At 44.3% G+C, this 18,591-nt stretch overlaps 1 protein-coding gene across 1 annotated transcript in view; it reads right to left on the reverse strand.

The window, feature by feature from the left end:
* The window catches only part of LOC112115596 (butyrophilin subfamily 1 member A1-like), a 28,300-nt gene extending 12,790 nt beyond the window's left edge, over positions 1-15,510 (reverse strand). The window contains exons 1-4 of the mRNA XM_024212722.2: positions 15,043-15,510; positions 12,488-12,598; positions 9,166-9,513; positions 6,340-6,621 (exon numbers count right to left, since the gene is read on the reverse strand). Of these exons, the coding sequence (XP_024068490.2) occupies positions 6,340-6,621; positions 9,166-9,513; positions 12,488-12,593 (736 nt within the window). The 5' untranslated portion in view covers positions 12,594-12,598; positions 15,043-15,510. The remainder of the gene's footprint in view (positions 1-6,339; positions 6,622-9,165; positions 9,514-12,487; positions 12,599-15,042) is intronic.
* Positions 15,511-18,591: the final 3,081 nt, after the last annotated feature.

The following is an 18,591-nucleotide window of genomic DNA, read 5'->3' on the forward strand; positions in this document are numbered from 1 at the left end:
GATCCGAAACTGACTTAAAAATGGTTCTAACCAAGATCATTTTAACAGTGATATACGGTATCAGTGAGTAAGTGGGCTTGGCTTGATTCACTGCTGAGATATTGTTCAATGCTGTGGTATCACATATAATAATTAATTATAGTTGAAGGGAACAGTTTTTGACAAACAACCCATAAGATAAAAATTACCCACACAGAAAACTTTGCTAAAGTGAAGAATCCAGACACATATCAATGGTTTGAGTCTATACTACCTTTATATAAAAATTAGAGTTAAAATTTTTTTACTATCTTACCTGCAAATTTCCACTTTTCCAAAGATGTAGGTTTCTTGTAATTTAATCTTAACTATGAATTTCTTGGCTTCTATTTTCTTCCCAGAACTTTAGAGTTCTTAAATGCTAATGTACTCAAATTACTACTACTAACAACATAAGAGAATTATAACAGTGTAACATAAACAGTTGGAAAATGTGAGAAAAAAACATGATTGAGGAATATACAGAAATATCAAAGAAAGAAATAGATGAGACACTGAGAGGAATGAAAAATTAGAAAGCATGAGGATTAAATGGGGTGCATGGATTGTGGATGAAATGACAAACCACTCTCTATGACTGCCTACTGGAAAAAATTAACAAACGTTTGAAGAACAGGTGCCCAAGATGGATGGTGACAGAGAGAAAAGAAAGAAAGAAAGAAAGAAGCAGTGCTCCTCAGAGTTACAGGCTGATCATGTGTTTACCAACTGTGTGGAAACTTGTATAATGGCACTTCTGAGAAAGCAGATTTGGATAGTGCTAATTTGCAGTGGAATACTGCATCCCGAGCAAGAAAACTGCACAGTAAACATGAAAGGGATGCAAAACCACCTGATGTTGAACAGAAGGGTCACAAAGGATGCAAAACAGAAAGAAGAAAAAGCTAGAAAGGTATGATTAGTATTGCCTAATCTTTTTAATTGTTAATAATACTTGTATTGGTTGCCAATTGATCTGATTAATAGACTGAGGGTAAGAGGGTTCTTGTCCCAGAATCCGGCTACACTGAACTCAAACTAACAAATTCAATATCTTGTAGGGGTCCTCGAGTTGTAGGGTGAGGACTCACACACTGTGGGCAAAGCAAAGCCTTAGAGATTTTTATTAAAATCAATAAGCCAGAAAAGTTCCAAGCCACATAAATAATTATCAATAACATGGCATTGGGGATATCTGTGGTATCATTCTTTGCATGAGCTCTTAGATTTGCCTTCCCATACCCTTCCTTGAGGACCTGGTGGTAAGCGACAAAGGACCAGCCCCGTCTCTGGCATGCTGAATGAGTCCGGTGGTCCAGGTTCCTCAATGCCCAAGGTTGATAGTAGATAACTATAGAGCTGAAAGGTCCAATGGTGGAAAGCTAACAGCCTGCACCTGGTGGTTAGCCCTATTACAGGGCCGGAGAACCATCATGATTATTCATGCTAATGCTCAGCCTTCCATGCCCAAATCTAACTTCCTCACCCTCATAATATCGGGGTGCACTTATCCTGTAGGTCAGCATATTCATACATATTGCCATTTATCTCATTATCATACCCATCACTTCCTACTCAGGTGAGTTTGCAGTGATCACTTCCTTGTTCCTGCAGCTGCTGTTTACTATTAGATTTTAACTCCTGCTATTGAGGGAGCTATTCCTAGTTCCCCAGAATCTATGGGTAACTGGCCATTTAGCTATGCCAAAGATCTCAGGCCTACTATATTTGACTGTACTTATGCTAACTTGCTTAAGCTACTGACTTACAGGATCCAGGCCTGTAGGTTTATTTGCATTACAGCGGAATATAATGGAGGCAAACCAGCTCTTATGGGCTACACTAGTCTACCAAAAAGCATATGACAGAATCCCACATTAGTGGATCACTGAGATACTGACAATGTGCAAGGTTCCTCCCACTATCATATTCTTTCTACAGCAATGAATGGTTAACTGGGACCCTCGACTCTGCCTGGAAGGGAATCTCATTGATGAGGTCCAAATCTTTAAAGAGGATTCCACAGCATCAAAGCTGTTTGCGGTAGCAGTGCTGCAACTCACAAGGACGCCCCAGGAGACAAATTGAAGTTGTCATATCAGGAAACAGCCACCAGCAATTAACTATCTGCTACACAGGGATGATCTGAAAGTGTATGGACAGTCACAAAGGGAGATACAGAGATCGATGAGATGCTTAGAACAGTTTAGTGAAGACATAAAGCTATGGTTTGGATCAGCTAAATGTGTATTGGCAGCTGTAAAAAGGGGGAAACTAGTCAAGTCTGATGGCGTACAAGTCAACAAAGGCACTATCCAGGATCTCGCTCACCCTGGCCCCTACAAATATCTCAGGATCAGGGAACTGTCAGAGGTACAACATAAGGAAATCACAGAAGACGTGAGGAAACAATATTACACACAAATAAAAACTACTCTAAAGACAACGAAGAAGTTGGTCTGAGCCATCAATGTATGGGAGATACTGTAAGTATGGCACACGGCTGGAGTGATCAACTGGAATCAGAGAAGAAAAAATTGGGAAACAAGAAAAAAACTCCTAGTAATACATAGAGTAATGAATGTTAATCAAGATACGGAGAGGATTTACATCCAACGATGTGATGGAGGAAAAGTCTCTGTGTGTGTTTGAAGGAAGTAATGACCAATGAAGAATACAACATCAAAATATATAAGGAGTCAGCTAGAGTAAAAGCCCATCTGGTCACAACAACAGGTGATGGCTGAACGTGTATCCCAGTCCAAGAAAGCATAAGAGAAAGGAGAAAGCAAATCACCAGAGAAAGACCCAAAATATGTACACAGAAAGCAATGCCTGGAGAGAGATCAGACCCATTAGGGATAGAAGATTAACAAATTAATGGCTTGTAGATGGTTATCTTCAAAAGAGAGACAGCCGCATTATGGGTGCTCAAGAGTAGTCCTCAAGGCCTAATTACATTTGAAACATAATAGACTAAACAGAACTGCTCCCCAGGATGCAGAATGTGTTCTGAAAAAAAAGAGATGGTGGAGCATGTGTCGAGGACCTGCAGGATCCTGGCTGGGAGAGAATATATGAATAGACACAATGAGGTTGCCAAGCATCTGCATTGGAGCCTCTGTGGCAAATATATATTCAAATGAACCATGCAGTGTTATGATCACCAAGTTGAAAATGTTCTAGAAAATGAAGAGGTATAAGATTTAATGGGATCTTGCAATTGTCACAGACCAAACCGTGCAGGCAAATAGATTTGATATAGCTGTTGTAGAAAAGAAGACAAAGACGACATACCGGCCGACAGAACTATAAAAAAAAAAAGAAATAAGAGAACATAGAGTTCTTCATAATTTGCCATGAATGATTACGGAAAACTAGAACAAAATCAATCCCAGTGATTACTGGAGCACTTGGAGGAATCCCTAAGGGTGTGAATGAGCAGCTCAAGAATACGTTAGGAGTTCACTATATCATGATTGTTGTCGACCTCCGGAAGACAGCACTCTTAAGTGAAAGGAGAATTAGGGCATTTAAGCACCTAAATGACAGGAATTCTGCAGAGGGTTTAACAAAACTCCTTCCTACAAAACCTAAGGAGTTGGTTCATGGTCATGATTTACTGGACACTCATGGGGACAAATTAAAGTTTTCCCCTTTCTTTGCTTAAAGATTTTTGTATGATGTGAAGGATTTTTGTTTTTAAAAAAAATCCCCATGATGTAATACTGAGGGATAATAATAAATAACCTTGCTCTAATATAGCACTTTTCATCAGCAGATAAAGAACTTTACAACCTTAACATTACTTTTAAAAGATTCTGGTGGAGAGATTTCTTTAGTTTTATTTGTTCGTTTGAAGGTACACTGGAAAGGATCCCTGTTCTAGAGAAATCTGCTCATCAAAGTATGCTTATTAGACTTCAGCAGGGCTGTCCCACTGAAATAAACAGGGGCAGTTCACACCTCTCGGAGCTATTGTTTCAGGCTCTCTTCAGACACAGGCTGGCACCAATGCATTGATTACACTGAAATCACATTTTGAAGGTTTAATTCAGAACCATAAATGTTAGAGTGGTGTTTTTTAAAATGTAACTTTAGATGCTGGAGAACAGGTGTAGGAAATAGACAGCAACATCATCATCATAATACATAAGGGACCGTAACTGTGGATTGAGGGCTGCCAGTCAGTTTCACCCAAACTATCCAGCAAATAATTAAGAATAACAAATACATTCCTAGAAATCAGGACAGTTCATGAATGATTCAATTCCCTTAGAAGGTTTAACTTGGCAATGAACATTTATTCTGACCAGTTAAACTGGTTTTATTTTGTACACGGAGATGGGAAACCACACCATTCCACATCCTCCATTTTGCCATGAAGCAAAAAGCCAGTCTGCCTTACCTACTGCTCCTTGTACAGACTGGAAATGCCGCTCTACCTGCCATAATCACTGTGTGTCAGTGTCCCGCACCTTCCAGACACATACCCACTCTTAGTGAATCCACACCACACATTCTGTGTAGGCTGTTTGCATTGATCAAACCCGGATGGAAATTTGTTTGTTATGAAGCACAGAAGGGAGCTGAGCTATCTGCTATAGCAGTAATCACCTGAATGCACCATTAACATAGTCTTACAAATTCTTCCCCTTGGATTGAGAGCCCTGTTCAGTCTTTCAAGACATGCTTTAATGTCATTGAAGGACCAAAATCCATGTGCTATTTATGTAAAAACCTGATATAGGCTATGTCAGCTTTTTACAGGCCCAAAGTCCAGAGTTTGGTCAAGAGGCCGAGAGGCCCAGCACATAGTGAACAATATTAGCTAAGAGAAGCAGAACAAACAAGAGACAACCTTGCCTTTTACTAAAATAGGCATGGTCAGCAAAACGCCAGATGGGGAGCAGTAATTGGCACTCTTAGCTGAAGCTGCAAACAGATCAAAGGAATGAAACAGGCCCTGTTTCTGAATCTGTATCCATTCCTCTGCAAGAGGAGGTTGCCATGCTCTCCCCACACGCCAACCTTGAGTTTATGGAAGAGGTTCAAGCATGTCAGTATGAGATATGACCTCCTCCCTTCTCCCTCCCAGATATCAATGTGTGCCTTTAGAAACACAAATGAGCAACATGAAAGACAATTTCTATTGCCATGTACTTTTCAATATCTTTTTGCTTTAACCCCCAGGTATGTACCTGTTGGACAATCAGAATGGCTACTTCATTCCTATGGACCCCAAATCTGTTAACCTGAAACCATGGGCAGAGATATTATGTAATATTTAGACTATTGACTACTGTGCTCATCTTGTCTTGCTGCTAGACCTATCCAGGGGCTCGGGACCATCCACCCCGTCACTTCCCTCCGCCCATGAAAAACCTATATAATCCATTGTAATCAATTGTTTGGCAGTGTCTCTGAGCCTGATAAGCAAAGTGATACTCCGCCAGCGCCGTGCGTAATAAACCCAGGTGCTTAATTCTACACGGTGTCCATTTCGTTCCTTCAGGCATTAGCTTTGTACTGTAGGTTCTTCGGCGGGGAGCTGTGGCAAAGAGCCAGAGAGTTCGCCCTCTGCCTTAATCTCTCTAAGGAGAGTGAATTATTGGAGCAGAACTGCTCCCAGGGAACAAGACAGTGGTGTCTGAGCTGAAATTTCTGACAGAGGGTTTCACCTGCATGCTGTTTGTGACCATCTCACTTCAAGGACTGAGGTATGTAACATAAATAAAACATGCTGCACTAAAAATATCACCAAGGCAGAGTCTGGGTGATCTCTCCTCCAATGGGCAGCAAACCTGTGAGGCCGTGAAATCTGCTATTGTTCAGCTGTGGGGAGACAATAGCTTGAGAAGGAATTAGGCACAATAAGAACATAAGAACAGCCACACTGGGTCAGACCAAAGGTCCATCTAGCCCAATATCCTGTCTTCTGACAGTGGCCAATGCCAGGTGCCCCAGAGGGAATGAACAGAACAGGTAATCATCAAATGATCCATCCCTTGTCGCCCATTCCCAGCTTCTGGCAAACAGAGGCTAGGGACACCATCCCTGTCCTTCCTGGCCTATCATTGATGGACCATCCTCCATGAACTTATCGAGTTCTTTTTTGAACCCTGTTACTGTCCTGGCCTTCACAACATCCTCTGTTTGATTATTTATGTACCATTCAATCACTATTCATTTACATACATGATAATATTTAGTGGCTGTTTCTAAGGTAGTTTTCATTGGTATAAACATATTTTAACATTGTTACCCAATTGCGAGTGCGTGCGTGTTGATGGTCACATTGCAGCTTGGACGGTAACTGACCTGCTACATAAATTCTTGATTCTTTTTCTTGTTTGAGGAGAGTGCTCCTAATGGAACAGGAGATGTTCTGGTTTGAGGTTTCTGTTATAATTATACAAGTTTCTGTTTCAAACAGGCCATTAGCCCCTTGGAATTTTCTTTCAGACAGCAACGGTACATGTTGTCCAGTGAGACCTCTCCAGCAAACCTCGGGCTCTGGGTACCACCCGGCCGATCGGCACACCACTCGGATCCCTCCATCCTGATAACCCTCAACAGAGATGAGAGGAGCAGCACCTAGAGCTGAAGGAGAGTGGAATAAAATTGTTTCAATTTTATATTCTGCCGTGGTGGTGTAGCCATGTCGGTCGCAGGATATTAGAGAGACAAGGCGGGCAAGGTAATACTTTTATTGTACCAACTTCCATTGTGGAGAGAGACAAGCTTTTGAGCTTACACAGAGCTCTTCTTCAAGTCTGGGAAACTAACCCTGAGTGTCACACGTAAATACAAGATGGAACACTCTGAGTTAGGTTCCCAGACCTGAAGAAGAGCTCTGTGTAAACTAGAAAGCTTGGCTCTCTCCCCAACAGAAATTGATCCAGTAAGAGAGATTACCTGGCCCAACTTGTCTCTTTAACATTAGAACTTATATCATTATTCAGCATAAGGAGTAAGTATTTAAACCTTCAGCACAACAAATGCTTGGCAATGCACAACAGAAGCAGAATCGAAAGCCATCAAAGTGACTTGGGAAGAAGCTAAGATTGAAGCAAGAAACCAACAAAGATGCAAGGCAGCGGTGAAGGCCTTATGTGCCACATGGCATAAAGTGCATAAGTCAAGTTAGTCATAAAAAGGCACCTGTCTGGCTTAGGGGGACAGGGTTAGAACAGGAGAAGACAGCCACCGCCATCTCTGCACTGAAGTTCTGGGTGTGCATGGCAGCTCAGGTAGATGGATCAGCACTAACTGTGCTCTAGCTGGCTCGCTAAAAGTAAAAGCGAGGATGCCACAACATGGGCTTCACTGGCAGCTGCTCCAGTGGGTATGTTCCCGGGGGTGGTGAAAGCTGCTCTGAAGCCCGGGCCCTGGCATTCTCACTTCTAGTTTTTGTGCGCTAGCTACAGGACGGTTACCGTGGGCATATCTACATGAGCTATTATTCACGCCCCTGGCTGCAATGCAGACAGACCCTTAGTTTCATCCACTGTTGCTGACAGATGCTCGGGATGTGCTGAGAGAGCAGTGTACAAACACTTGCTCTTGGACAGTGCCAAACTAATGGGAGCCATTAGGCCACTTATTGATGGCCACTCTTTCGAAAGAGTAGGGTGCCAGGCAGAGACGACCTGTGCCTGCCAATAGGGGGAGGGCATAGTGAGGGCAGCCGGCTTCAGCAGTGTTACTGAGCATGCTCAGTCTGTGTGAGCATGCTCAATACAAGCCAAGCAGCAAATGGGGGGGGGGATGTGACCCCACATGCCCCACCCCCCACACGTCGTCTCTGATGCCAGTCCCTCTTCCACAAAGAAATTAGACCTCTCTTCATAACAGGAGTTTTAGGATATTCACAATCTTATCCATCAGTTCCTATTTTCATATCCATTTTAGAGGGTAAATTGCTGAGAAAGTACTGAGGAGACATCTACCGTCACATCGCGATTTTACAATTTCCCGAGGTCTGTAGCAGCTGAGCGTGAGACAGGTGATGGAAGAAGTGTTGGAATCTGCAGCTGAATATCTTTTAATGATGTATTCAGGAAGGTGTCCTGTAGATTTCAATAGATCTATCAGTGGCCTTTCTGATCAGGGACCACGGCTCATCTCTGCTGCTTCTCATGGGTAACCTGGTTCCTATAGTGAAGTTCAGTCATTTTCTTCCTGCCTAATGAAAGCAACCTATGCCAGGGCTTCTCAACCTTTTACTCTCTAAGCCCCGTCCCAACATGCTATAAAAAAGGCCCACCTCTGCCACACCAACTGTTTTTCTCCATATAAAAGCCAGGGCCAGCGTTAGGGGGTAGCAAGCAGGGCAATTACCTGGGGTCCCACTCCACATGGGGCCACACGAAGCTCAGTTGCTCAGGCTTTAGCTTCAGCCCCATGCAGTGGGGCTTCCACTTTCTGCCCTGGGCCCCAGCAAATCTAATCCCGGCCCTGTTTGGCGGCCCCCCTGAAATCTGTTTGCGGCCCCCCAGGGAGTCCTGGGGCCCTGGTTGAGAACCACTGACCTAGACAATTAAACTCTTTTCACCTCACCTGACTCAAGTCTACTGAAGATATTACACCTGGCTTCAAAGACATTGGAAAACCTCCAGTTGATTTCTATGGGCTTTAGATCAGGCCCTCAGCGTGCACGTAAAAGCAGTGGTATGACTGTGATATGAGATATTTTGATTAAGAGATGCACCATTACTTTGCTTTTTACATCTGCCTGCACATCTCCTTTTCAGTTAATGATTATTCGGTTGTCTCTCTGCTGTCTCAGTTTCCAACAGCATTTAGGACACTGAGAGAAAACTGGGTCTGGCTGAATAAGTGAAAGGCTAAAACAATGCTGATTGACCAGAAGTCTTTGGAGGAACTGGGCCTTGTGGTGTGAGGCTCATGCTGGCTCCTTTGCTGTCTCTGAGTTCTCAAGATATAGCAACTATCTCATGGCTAGCCACCCAGGAGGATGTCCCTCTTCCTCTCTTAGGTCAGCCAAAAAGAGTAGAAAAAACACCTTAAATTTAGAAACACACATGCCAAAAGCTTCCAGCTTATTTAGTACTGAGCTGCAAATGAGAAAAAAGAACAATCAAATGCTATTGCCAAAAGGAAATACAAGCACAAGCTACTGACCTGCCACCTTCAGTTCCAATAGGGCATCTTTATAAAAGGAAGTTGACTCAAAATAGCACGTGTATCGTCCCTCATCCGTGGGTCTGATATTATGTAACCTCAAGGCGACACTTCCATTTCTGATGCCGTCTTTCAGAAACTCTGTCCTTCCTGAATATTCTGGCAGCTGATATTCAGTCTGATCCTTTCCATCACGATAGCGATGCACAAAGGAAGAGTAATCGAACCGGGACCATCTCACCTCCATGTTCTCAGCACTCATTGGGGGAGATAAGTGACAGGGTAATACAATGTCCTCACCCACAATAGCAGTAACAGGTTGATCCGGTCCGATGACTGTGAACTGGGCTGTGAAACATATCATGACACAAGGAAAATAGACTTTAACACATTGAGAATATCATATTGCCTCTATATAAATTCATGGCATGCCCACATCTAGAATACTGCATGCAGATGTGGTCGCCCCATCTCAAAAAAGATATTGGAATTGGAAAAGTACAGAAAAAGGCAACAAAAATGATTAGGGGTATGGAACAGTTTCCATATGAGAAGAGATTAATAAGACTGGGACTTTTCAGCTTGGAAAAGGGACAACTAAGGGGGGGATATGAAAGAGGTCTATAAAATCATGACTAGAGTGGAGAAAGTAAATAAGGAAGTGTTCTTTACGCCTCATAACACAAGAACTAGGGGTCATCAAATGAAGTTAATAGGCAGCAGGTTTAAAATAAACAAAAGGAAGCATTTCTTCACACAACGCACAGTCAACCTGTGGAACTCTTTGCCAGAGGATTTGTGGAGGCCAAGACTATAACAGGGTTCAAAAAGGAACTAGATAAATTCATGGAGGATAGCCATTGATGGACGTATTAGCCAAGATAGGCTGGGATGGTGTCCCTAGCCTCTGTTTGCCAGAGGCTGGGAGTGGGAGGCAGGGGATGGATCACTTGGTGATTGCCTGTTCTATTCATTCCCTCTGGGGCATTTGGCATTGGCCGCTGTTGGAAGACAGGATACTGGGCTAGATGGACCTTTGATTTGACCCATTATGGCCATTCTTATGGCGATCGATAAAAAATATAAATGGTTACATTTGATCAGAGCTGGCCTCATATTATTATGAAGGCACTTGGTTCCTGATTCAAGCGGAATTTTCAATCCTTTCTGAAATCTACATACAGTAGAACCTCAGTTACGAACACCAGAGTTATGAACTGACCAGTCAACCACACACCCCATTTGGAACTAGAAGTACGCAATCAGGCAGGAGAGACAAGACCAACCCCCCCTCCAAAAAAAACGGGCAGCAAATACAGTACAGTGCTATGTTAAACATAAACTCCTACAAAAAATAAAGGGAAAATTTACAAAAAGATCTGACAAGGTACGGAAACTGCTTCTGTATTTGTTTCATTTAAATTAAGATGGTTAAAAGCAGCATTTTTCTTCTGCATAGTAAAGTTTCAAAGCTATGTTAAGTCAATGTTCAGCTGCAAACTTTTGAAAGAACCACCATAACGTTTTGTTCAGAGTTACGAACAACCTCCGTTCCCCAGGGGTTCACAACTCTGAGCGTCTACTGTACATAGTCAACTTGGAACTGGCCATAGCTCTTTAGAGCCTGCTGCTAATTTGTGCTTATTTTCTCAAGAGGTTTCCTAGTTTCACCTCCCCACAATGACTTGTCTTTAAAAATCTCACCCAGTTGTAAAATGACTTTTCTGCAGAGATAGAGAAAAAAATAGGAAGGAAGATCCACCCAAAGCTTATACCACTGGGTTTCAAGCTTCCACACCAAAATATTAAAATGCTGTTAGTTTGTTTTTGACTCTGCAATGTGAGACAAGTTTGGTTTGCAGTCACTTGACAGCACCGAGCAAACTCAGCTGGCCCTCGGGAACAGGTGGTGAACGCACTGCGGACATTCCTCAACTTATTTGGTAGCTGCACTCATGAGACAGCAGCAGATGATGTGGAAGAGGCAGGTGTCCATCTACTTATATTTCCCCCCCAGGCTATGGTATCTGTACTCCAGAGGAGCATGAATGAATTGTCAGCTAGGTAAGTTACTGTCCTCATTTTCCAAATGGGCAAAGAGAGGCTCTGAGAGACTGGTTTAGCAAATATTTCCTTATGATGGAATTTCATTGTTCCGTTGGGGGGCCTAAGTACTCTCATTGTTGTAATTCCAATTGTTCTGGGCTGGAATGATTTTGATTCTGTTTTTGCAGTTGCTGTACTTGCAGGGAAAATATGCAGTACAGGTTAAAGAAAAGCTGGTCATTCTTTCTAGCAGAAATTTATATAATTTTTAAGTCATGTATATATTTTTAAGAGGTGAAAAACGGAAGATTTGTCATTGCATTTGTCTAGAAAATTAATGCCCTAGATTACTCATCCAATCTGAACATATAGAATTTTCTCTGCCTCTGCAGGTGGCTGTAGACACATCACAGCATCTAATCCTCCTCTAGCAAAATTTCACATTTTCTCAAACCAGAGAGAAAACAAGAGGAACTTTTCAATCAGTGCACCTTAGTCTTCTTTGACAAGCATTGCTATTTTGTGTGTTCAGAATAACTCAGCATCAAATTCTTCCCCAAGTACCATTACAGAGCTACCACACAATTTCATATACTGGCATCCCGGGTGCAGGGGCAACAGAGCAGAATTAACATAACAACATAAGAATGGCCATACCAGGTCAAACCAATGGTCCATCTAGCCCAGTGTCCTGTCTTCCGACAGCGGCCAATGCCAGGTGCCCCAGAGGGAATGAACAGAACAGGTAATCATCCAGTGATCCATGCCCTTCTGCCCACTCCCAGCCTCTGGCTACTAGCCATTGATGGACCTGTTCTCCGTGAACTTATCTAATTCTTTTTTTTTTAAACCCTGTTAGTGTCTTCAGGTTGTGTGAAGATGTTGTATGAGCATGAAGCAGCACCATAACTATTTGTTTCTTGGTTTTTTGAATTGTGCGCTTTGGTTTTAATTTTGGTAATAATTTTGCTGCAGCTGATGAATTAAAAAAATCAAAAAAAATCAGAGAATGTTCTAGGCATCCCTCAGGAAAAGGCTAGTGATTTCAGTGAAGATCAGAAAACCATAAAGGGAAATGGGATGGCATCTGGCACATGAATTCTCCTAGGCTTTGATCAAGTGGTAGAATTAAGTAGGCTAAAGTGATGTTCTTTTTCCGATACTTGTAATGTTGTTGTATAATTTTGTCCCTATATGCGCCTTAACAGCTAAGCAATGAAATAAGTAATGGGGGGAGGGTGTGGGGGGAAAACAAAGAATGAGTGGTATTGCCCACCTGACTCCAAGTTGTGAATCGGTAAATTAATGAAGAAAATGATGAAACCAGGCAGAGAGACTCTTGCTGTGGAGCCATGGTGGAGAGACGATAATTTCATTTTCATTGTAACTTGATGAAGACAAAACGAGAATAAACAGAGTGTGCATAATAAGGATTATGTTATAACTAAATAAATCTCGTGCAGCACGTAAACAGCTCATTGGACACACGGATATGGAGATCCTGATTCAAATGTCCTGATGTTTTTATAGCACTGTCATCAACTGCATCTCCCCACAATTGCTTAGCAAGGAACCTTAACAATGCTCTGTGCAGTAGAACCAGGAGTTAGTGAAGCACTATGGCCCACAGCCACAAAGGTCCTTAGATGCATTAATCCCAGATTTAGGTTTACAGTCCCTGGACCGGGGGGAACAGACTTGGTTTCCCACCTCCCAGGTAGGTGCTCTAATCATTGGGCTACAGAATCATTTTTCTATGGCCCAATGACTATTTATATATCGGAAGTGGAACAGCTTCACCAGCTGAGGTTGAGGGAGCCCTACGTCAGCCCAGCTGAGTGCTCAAACCACTGGGCTAAAAGTTATAAGCTGGATTTGTACTTGTGATTGTATGTGTTACTTGTCTGTGGTTTCATGTGTTCCTATGAGTTCTAGATCAAACAGAGATAACTCTTTTGAACCTGAGACTGTAGCCGTCAGAGCCAAAGCCATGGTGGTATAATAAAATTAACATTAAATAAAATAAAAGGCTACAGAATAGTTGTCCAATAAGTGTGGCCATAAAGACTACAGAAAACCAAAGGAAAGAAAGGTCAGAGAAAATAAATCAAATGTCATAATAGACTAAAAGGGACACTCCCTGTATGCTGGCTTGCATTTTCTGTCATTTTGTTTGTCTGTCTATGTGATGTGGTAAGAACTGAGCTCAGGGAAAATTTGTGTATGACACTGAGTTGGGGTCAGGAGTCCCAGCCTGCGGATTCGGGGGGCTCCGGCCCCCATTTGGGTGGGTCTGGATGCTAAGTGGGTGGGCCTGGATGCTATGTGGGTTGGCCACGGCCCACTCAGGACCACCCTTGGCTACGCCCCTGTCTCGGTATACTCCAGCTGTAAATGGCTGAAGGAGAAGTAAGTACAATACCCCAAGCCCTTCTCAGCAGAGAAAAATCCCTATGAAATATTTAATAGGAGCAAGGAAGGGACGCCTTCTACTATTTTTCTAAAGGAAGTACGGAACAGAATAAAATATCCATTCAGGCATTTGTTGTAACAGACCCACAAACGCCCTTTGAGACCTTTGTGTGAAATTACATTTAAAACCCATGCGGGAGGGGCAGTGAGAAAACCTAGTAATGGAGTTCTTTGGGCACACACAGATCCATGGAATTTAATGTGTTCCCTCTTTAAAAAGGCAAGCCTTATCCAAAGAGCAAGAGACCAATAAAACATTAAAAGAGCAGCTTAGTCAAACAAGGGAAGTAAATTCCCTACTCCTTTGTCAGAGGAACAGTCTTACAAGAGACCTGACCTGACTTACAGTTACAAAAGGCAGGTTATGAAATTATCATGTGGAGAGAGAAAGCAATGGGGCACAAGTATTCATTTGGGCAAGAAGTGAGAATAGTGGACCTAGCTCACAAAACACAGGTATTAGAAGAAACCTGTGACATTCTGGAGGATATGTACCATCAGGTCATAAATACCGAAGGTGAGAATGGGCCAACACCCCAAGAAAATAAGGAGGATGCCTGTATAAAGATGGAGTTGCCACCTGTATATGTTGTGAATTCCAGATATTCCAGTCATTATGGTGTGGTGAGACCTGGAGAAAAACAACCCACAATAAACAGAGGTAGAATCTCACCCCCATTTACAGACTGAGAGCTAAAATCAGATAGGAAGAGCAAATGAAAATTGAACAATCTGGGGAGTTATGAACAGAGGAAGAATCAAACACAGACACAGAAGAGTTGGGATGGGGGGAAGGAAGGGGAATCTGAAAAAACAGTCAGCAGTAAGGCAAGGAAAGAAAGTCACAGGCAGCCTTGGTGAAAATTCTGATGAGAGATTAAATATTGAAAGATTGAAACAAGAAATGAGGCATCCAGCTTGGGGTCCACACAATCCAAGCAGGGGGGGGGAAACAAAAAAAACCTAGAACTGAAATTTCCACACCTTAGCTCCTCAAAAACCTTAGTCCACAATAATATAATAATAAATGAACAACTTTGCTTATGCCCCTGAGAACTTCAACTCTGTTTGAACATCTGTTTTTATGCAAACGACTTCTACTGAGCCTTTGTTTTGGGGTGGAGGGGAGAGAAAAAGGGGGGATTGAAAAAGAGAAAAAAAATAGATGGTATTGTGACAATCAGGGTCCAGACACCCCAGAGGGAGAACGGGGATGCTGAACCCCAAAGAATAAGGAATCGTTTTGTCCGGTGTTGGTCCTGCACCTAGCACTATGGGTCCTGACCATAACTGGGGTTCCCCAGTGCTACTACAATACAAATAAATAACAACAACAACTAAGGAGTAACCAAAGCTCACTGATCTGATGGATCCCAGGCAGAAGTTTCCCAGCGTTTTCATGATTTCATCCGTTCTTACAGCTTCTCTTAAATCCTCATCTCCTCTCTCCCATTGCAAGCAAATATTTCCGTTTATGAGCCTGCATAATTAGTTATTTAGATCCGCTTCTCCTCACAGCTTTAATTGAAGGGTTTGGTTTGATTTCCACTGAACAGAAGTGTCTCTCTCTTGATGCTCTGACCCATTCAGAAAATAAACGCGGAGAAGTAACAGGAACAGGACAGTCATTCAGTCCTTAAAGACGCACACACAGTCCTACCGAAAGGTAAGTTTCCATGGCGGCAGCAGGCTTATTTTCCAGGGAGCTCATGTTCAGCTGATTATCCACTAGGCTCTTTTCCAGGCATCCCTTGTCGGATGAATGTAACAGGCTCGAGGAGTCGCTTTTGCTGTTCTTCAAAACCTTATTGACTCTTGTTTTTCAACTCTTTTTTCACCTCACTCCCAGAACAAAACCTCCCTTAGCAAACCCATAAAAAAAATAACCTTGTTCCTCATCTGGCATTTATGGTAACATTTTTATTACTGCAAGGTCTAAAGATCGAAGCCCAGCCCGTATCTGTTCTCAGGCAGGAGTCAATCTGAAACTGAAAGGAGAAATTATACAGTAACATGAGGATAGTCAATTATAGAGTGATCTTGGCATAAGACAACACAGGTTGGAACCATTCCTATTCATATGAACTACATCCCACGTCAGCATTGCTCCAAATAAAGCAGTGGTCCCCAAACTTTTGAGGGTCACGCCCTTCCCTTTCCCCTGTCTGCACCCCCCCCCCCCCCCAGGAGCAGGGCTGCAGCCAGGGGCTGAGGCATGGGGCGGGGCTGCGCCAAGGCTGGGGACGGGACCAGGAGACAGGTAATCATCCAGTGCTCCATCCCCGATTCTCCTGTCACTCTGCTCCCAGCTCTGCTCCAGTCCTGATGCCTCACAGCACAGCCCATGTGTGACTGTGTGTTGTGTTGAAGAGAGTGTGTGTGTGTGCCTGAGTGAGTGCGCTGTCTCTTTAAGAAAGCACTCAGGGTCAGGTGCCTGAAGGCTTGTTCAGATACAAGCAGCTACCAGCAGCTCCAGACCCAGAGAGGCAGCAGCACAGACAGATTCCCCCTGTCCCGTCACCCCAGCTTAGTGGAAATTAGGTACATGGGGGGGGCACCCTGACATCACCCCTCCCCCCCCACTCACACCACACACACAGCAGACAGGAGGATGCTCCCAGTCAGGAGTGGCCAGGGGCAGCTCCAGGGAGGAACTGGGGGGGGGGCGCACAGGAACACCAAGGGCTGCACACATGGAGCAGGGTCGGGGAGGGGCACCTCTGCTCTGGAGGAGTCACCTGGCTTGACTTCTCCTCAAACTGCCCCCTGCAGCTCAGGTCCCTCTTCCCCCATATGCTGCTGCTCCACCTGCCTGCCTGCCCCCTCTGTTGGCCCAGCTAGCTCTCGGTGGGTCAGGTGGGAATCAGGCAAACCCTGTGTAGAGTGCCCCCTTTGGCAAGCTTCCCTGGGCCCTTGCCTCGATCCCAAGGCTGGCCCTACAGTGACAGGAGAATCGGGGATGGATCACTGGATGATTACCTGTTCTGTTCATTCCCTCTGGGGCACCTGGCATTGGTCACTGTCAGAAGACAGGATACTGGGGTAGATGGAGCTTTGGTCTGACCCAGTCTGGCTGGTCTTATGTTCTGCAATCAAAGGGGGGAAGTCAGAGGGATGGGCAGAATTTTTGCAGGGGTCAAAGCGTGTCCAGAGGAGGGTGAAACAGGGGAAGAAGGGGGCAGATGGGCAAAATCAGGGACAGAGTGCAGGAGGTGAGGTTCAGAAAAGGGGAGATGCCCGGCCAGACAGTAGCACAGGGTGAAACCCCAGGACAGGGAGGTGCCAAGGGGATCAAAGTTACCACAAATGGGGTGAGCCATCTGCCGTGGTTGCCAAAGTAGGGTATGGGTGGCTTTGAGATCCTGGCTTGTCCATCCCAGCACCCCCACCCCAGTACTGCACAGCCCCTCGCCTGCCTACAGCAGCTCTTCTCTGTCTGCAATGATGGACTGATCTGCCAATGGAGCCTTGATTCAGGTAAATATTTTACACTCATGCCATAAAACAAACAGATACTTGTCATGTGTGTTTCTGATGCTTCAATGAATTCCTGCTCAGTTTCCATAGGTGTCAAACTTCTGCACAGGGTGTCACGGAGTCCCCGGGCGATGCTCTGGAACTGCTCCCCACAAAGCCAGTCAGGACTTTGGGGAGCCTCCTCGCCCTCAGAGCAGACCGTCTGCAGGGCAAGAAGCTCACACTTCTTCACCTCCTGGGTCTGACCTTGGAGCATTCAGCATATGCCCCTCCGTGCGCTTCCCACAGCGAGTCCGCCCAGGCGGGGTCCTGGGGAAGCCAGAGGTCCTGCATGAACCCCCACTTCACAGTCAGACGTGACTCTCAGCCAGCCAGTAAAACAGAGGTTTATTAGATGACAGGAACACAGTCTAAAACAGAGCTTGTAGGTACAGCAGCGAACGGGACCCCTCGGCCGGGTCCATTATGGGGTTCAGAGAGCCAGAAACCCCCGTCTGCACTCCCTTCCCCGTTCCCAGCAAGCACCCAACTGAACCCCCCCCCCAGCCCCTCCTTCTCTGGGCTTTGTCTCTTTCCCGGGCCAGGAGGTCACCTGATCTTTGTTCACCTTTAGCTATTCCCTTGCAGGGGGGGAAGGGCCCTGGTCATTTGTTGCCAGGGAGACAGTGTGTCAGTGATTTATGCACACTGGCCTTTATCCCACCTCCTAGAGACTTAAGAAATGCATAGGGGAAACTGAGGCACCCACCCACACAGTATTCAGAGGAAACATTAAGAACAGTCCCACTTCGTCACACAGAGCATCAGAGCAGCTCACCAAATGGCCTTTTCTGCTGTGCTAGATTGCTTGTTTTGGACTCCCTCTCCTGTCATCCATGGGAACTGCAGTTTCACTCCTTTTAGTTTATTTAAAAAAAAAAATAGTTCCTCACCAAAGGCTCTTTAGCAAAGTAATCTGTCATGGGATAAGAGGGAAGGTCATCTCATGGATTGGTAACTGATTGGATAAGAAACGACTAAGGGGGGGGATGTGATAGAGATCTATAACATCATGACTAGTGTGGAGAAAAGAAGTATTTTTTCACACAACGCACAGTCAGCCTGTGGAACTTTTTGCCAGAGAATGTTGTGCAGGCCAAGACTATAACAGGGTTCAAAAAGGAACTAGATAAGTTCATGGAGAACAGGTCCATCAATGGCTATTAGCCAGGATGGGCAGGGATGGTGTCTCTAGCCTCTGTTTGCCAGAAGCTGGGAATGAGCAACAGGGGATGGATCACTTGATGATTACCTGTTCTGTTCATTCCCTCTGGGGCACCTGGCATTGGCCACTGTTGGAAGACAGGATACTGGGCTGGATGAATCTTTGGTCTGACCCAGTATGGCTGTTCTTATGTTCTTAGTATGGTTTTTATGGTTTTTTGGTGCTGT

This window comes from Terrapene carolina, unplaced genomic scaffold (assembly GCF_002925995.2).
Source record: "Terrapene carolina triunguis isolate 2854851 unplaced genomic scaffold, T_m_triunguis-2.0 Scaffold502, whole genome shotgun sequence".
Taxonomy (NCBI): Eukaryota; Metazoa; Chordata; order Testudines; family Emydidae; genus Terrapene; species Terrapene triunguis.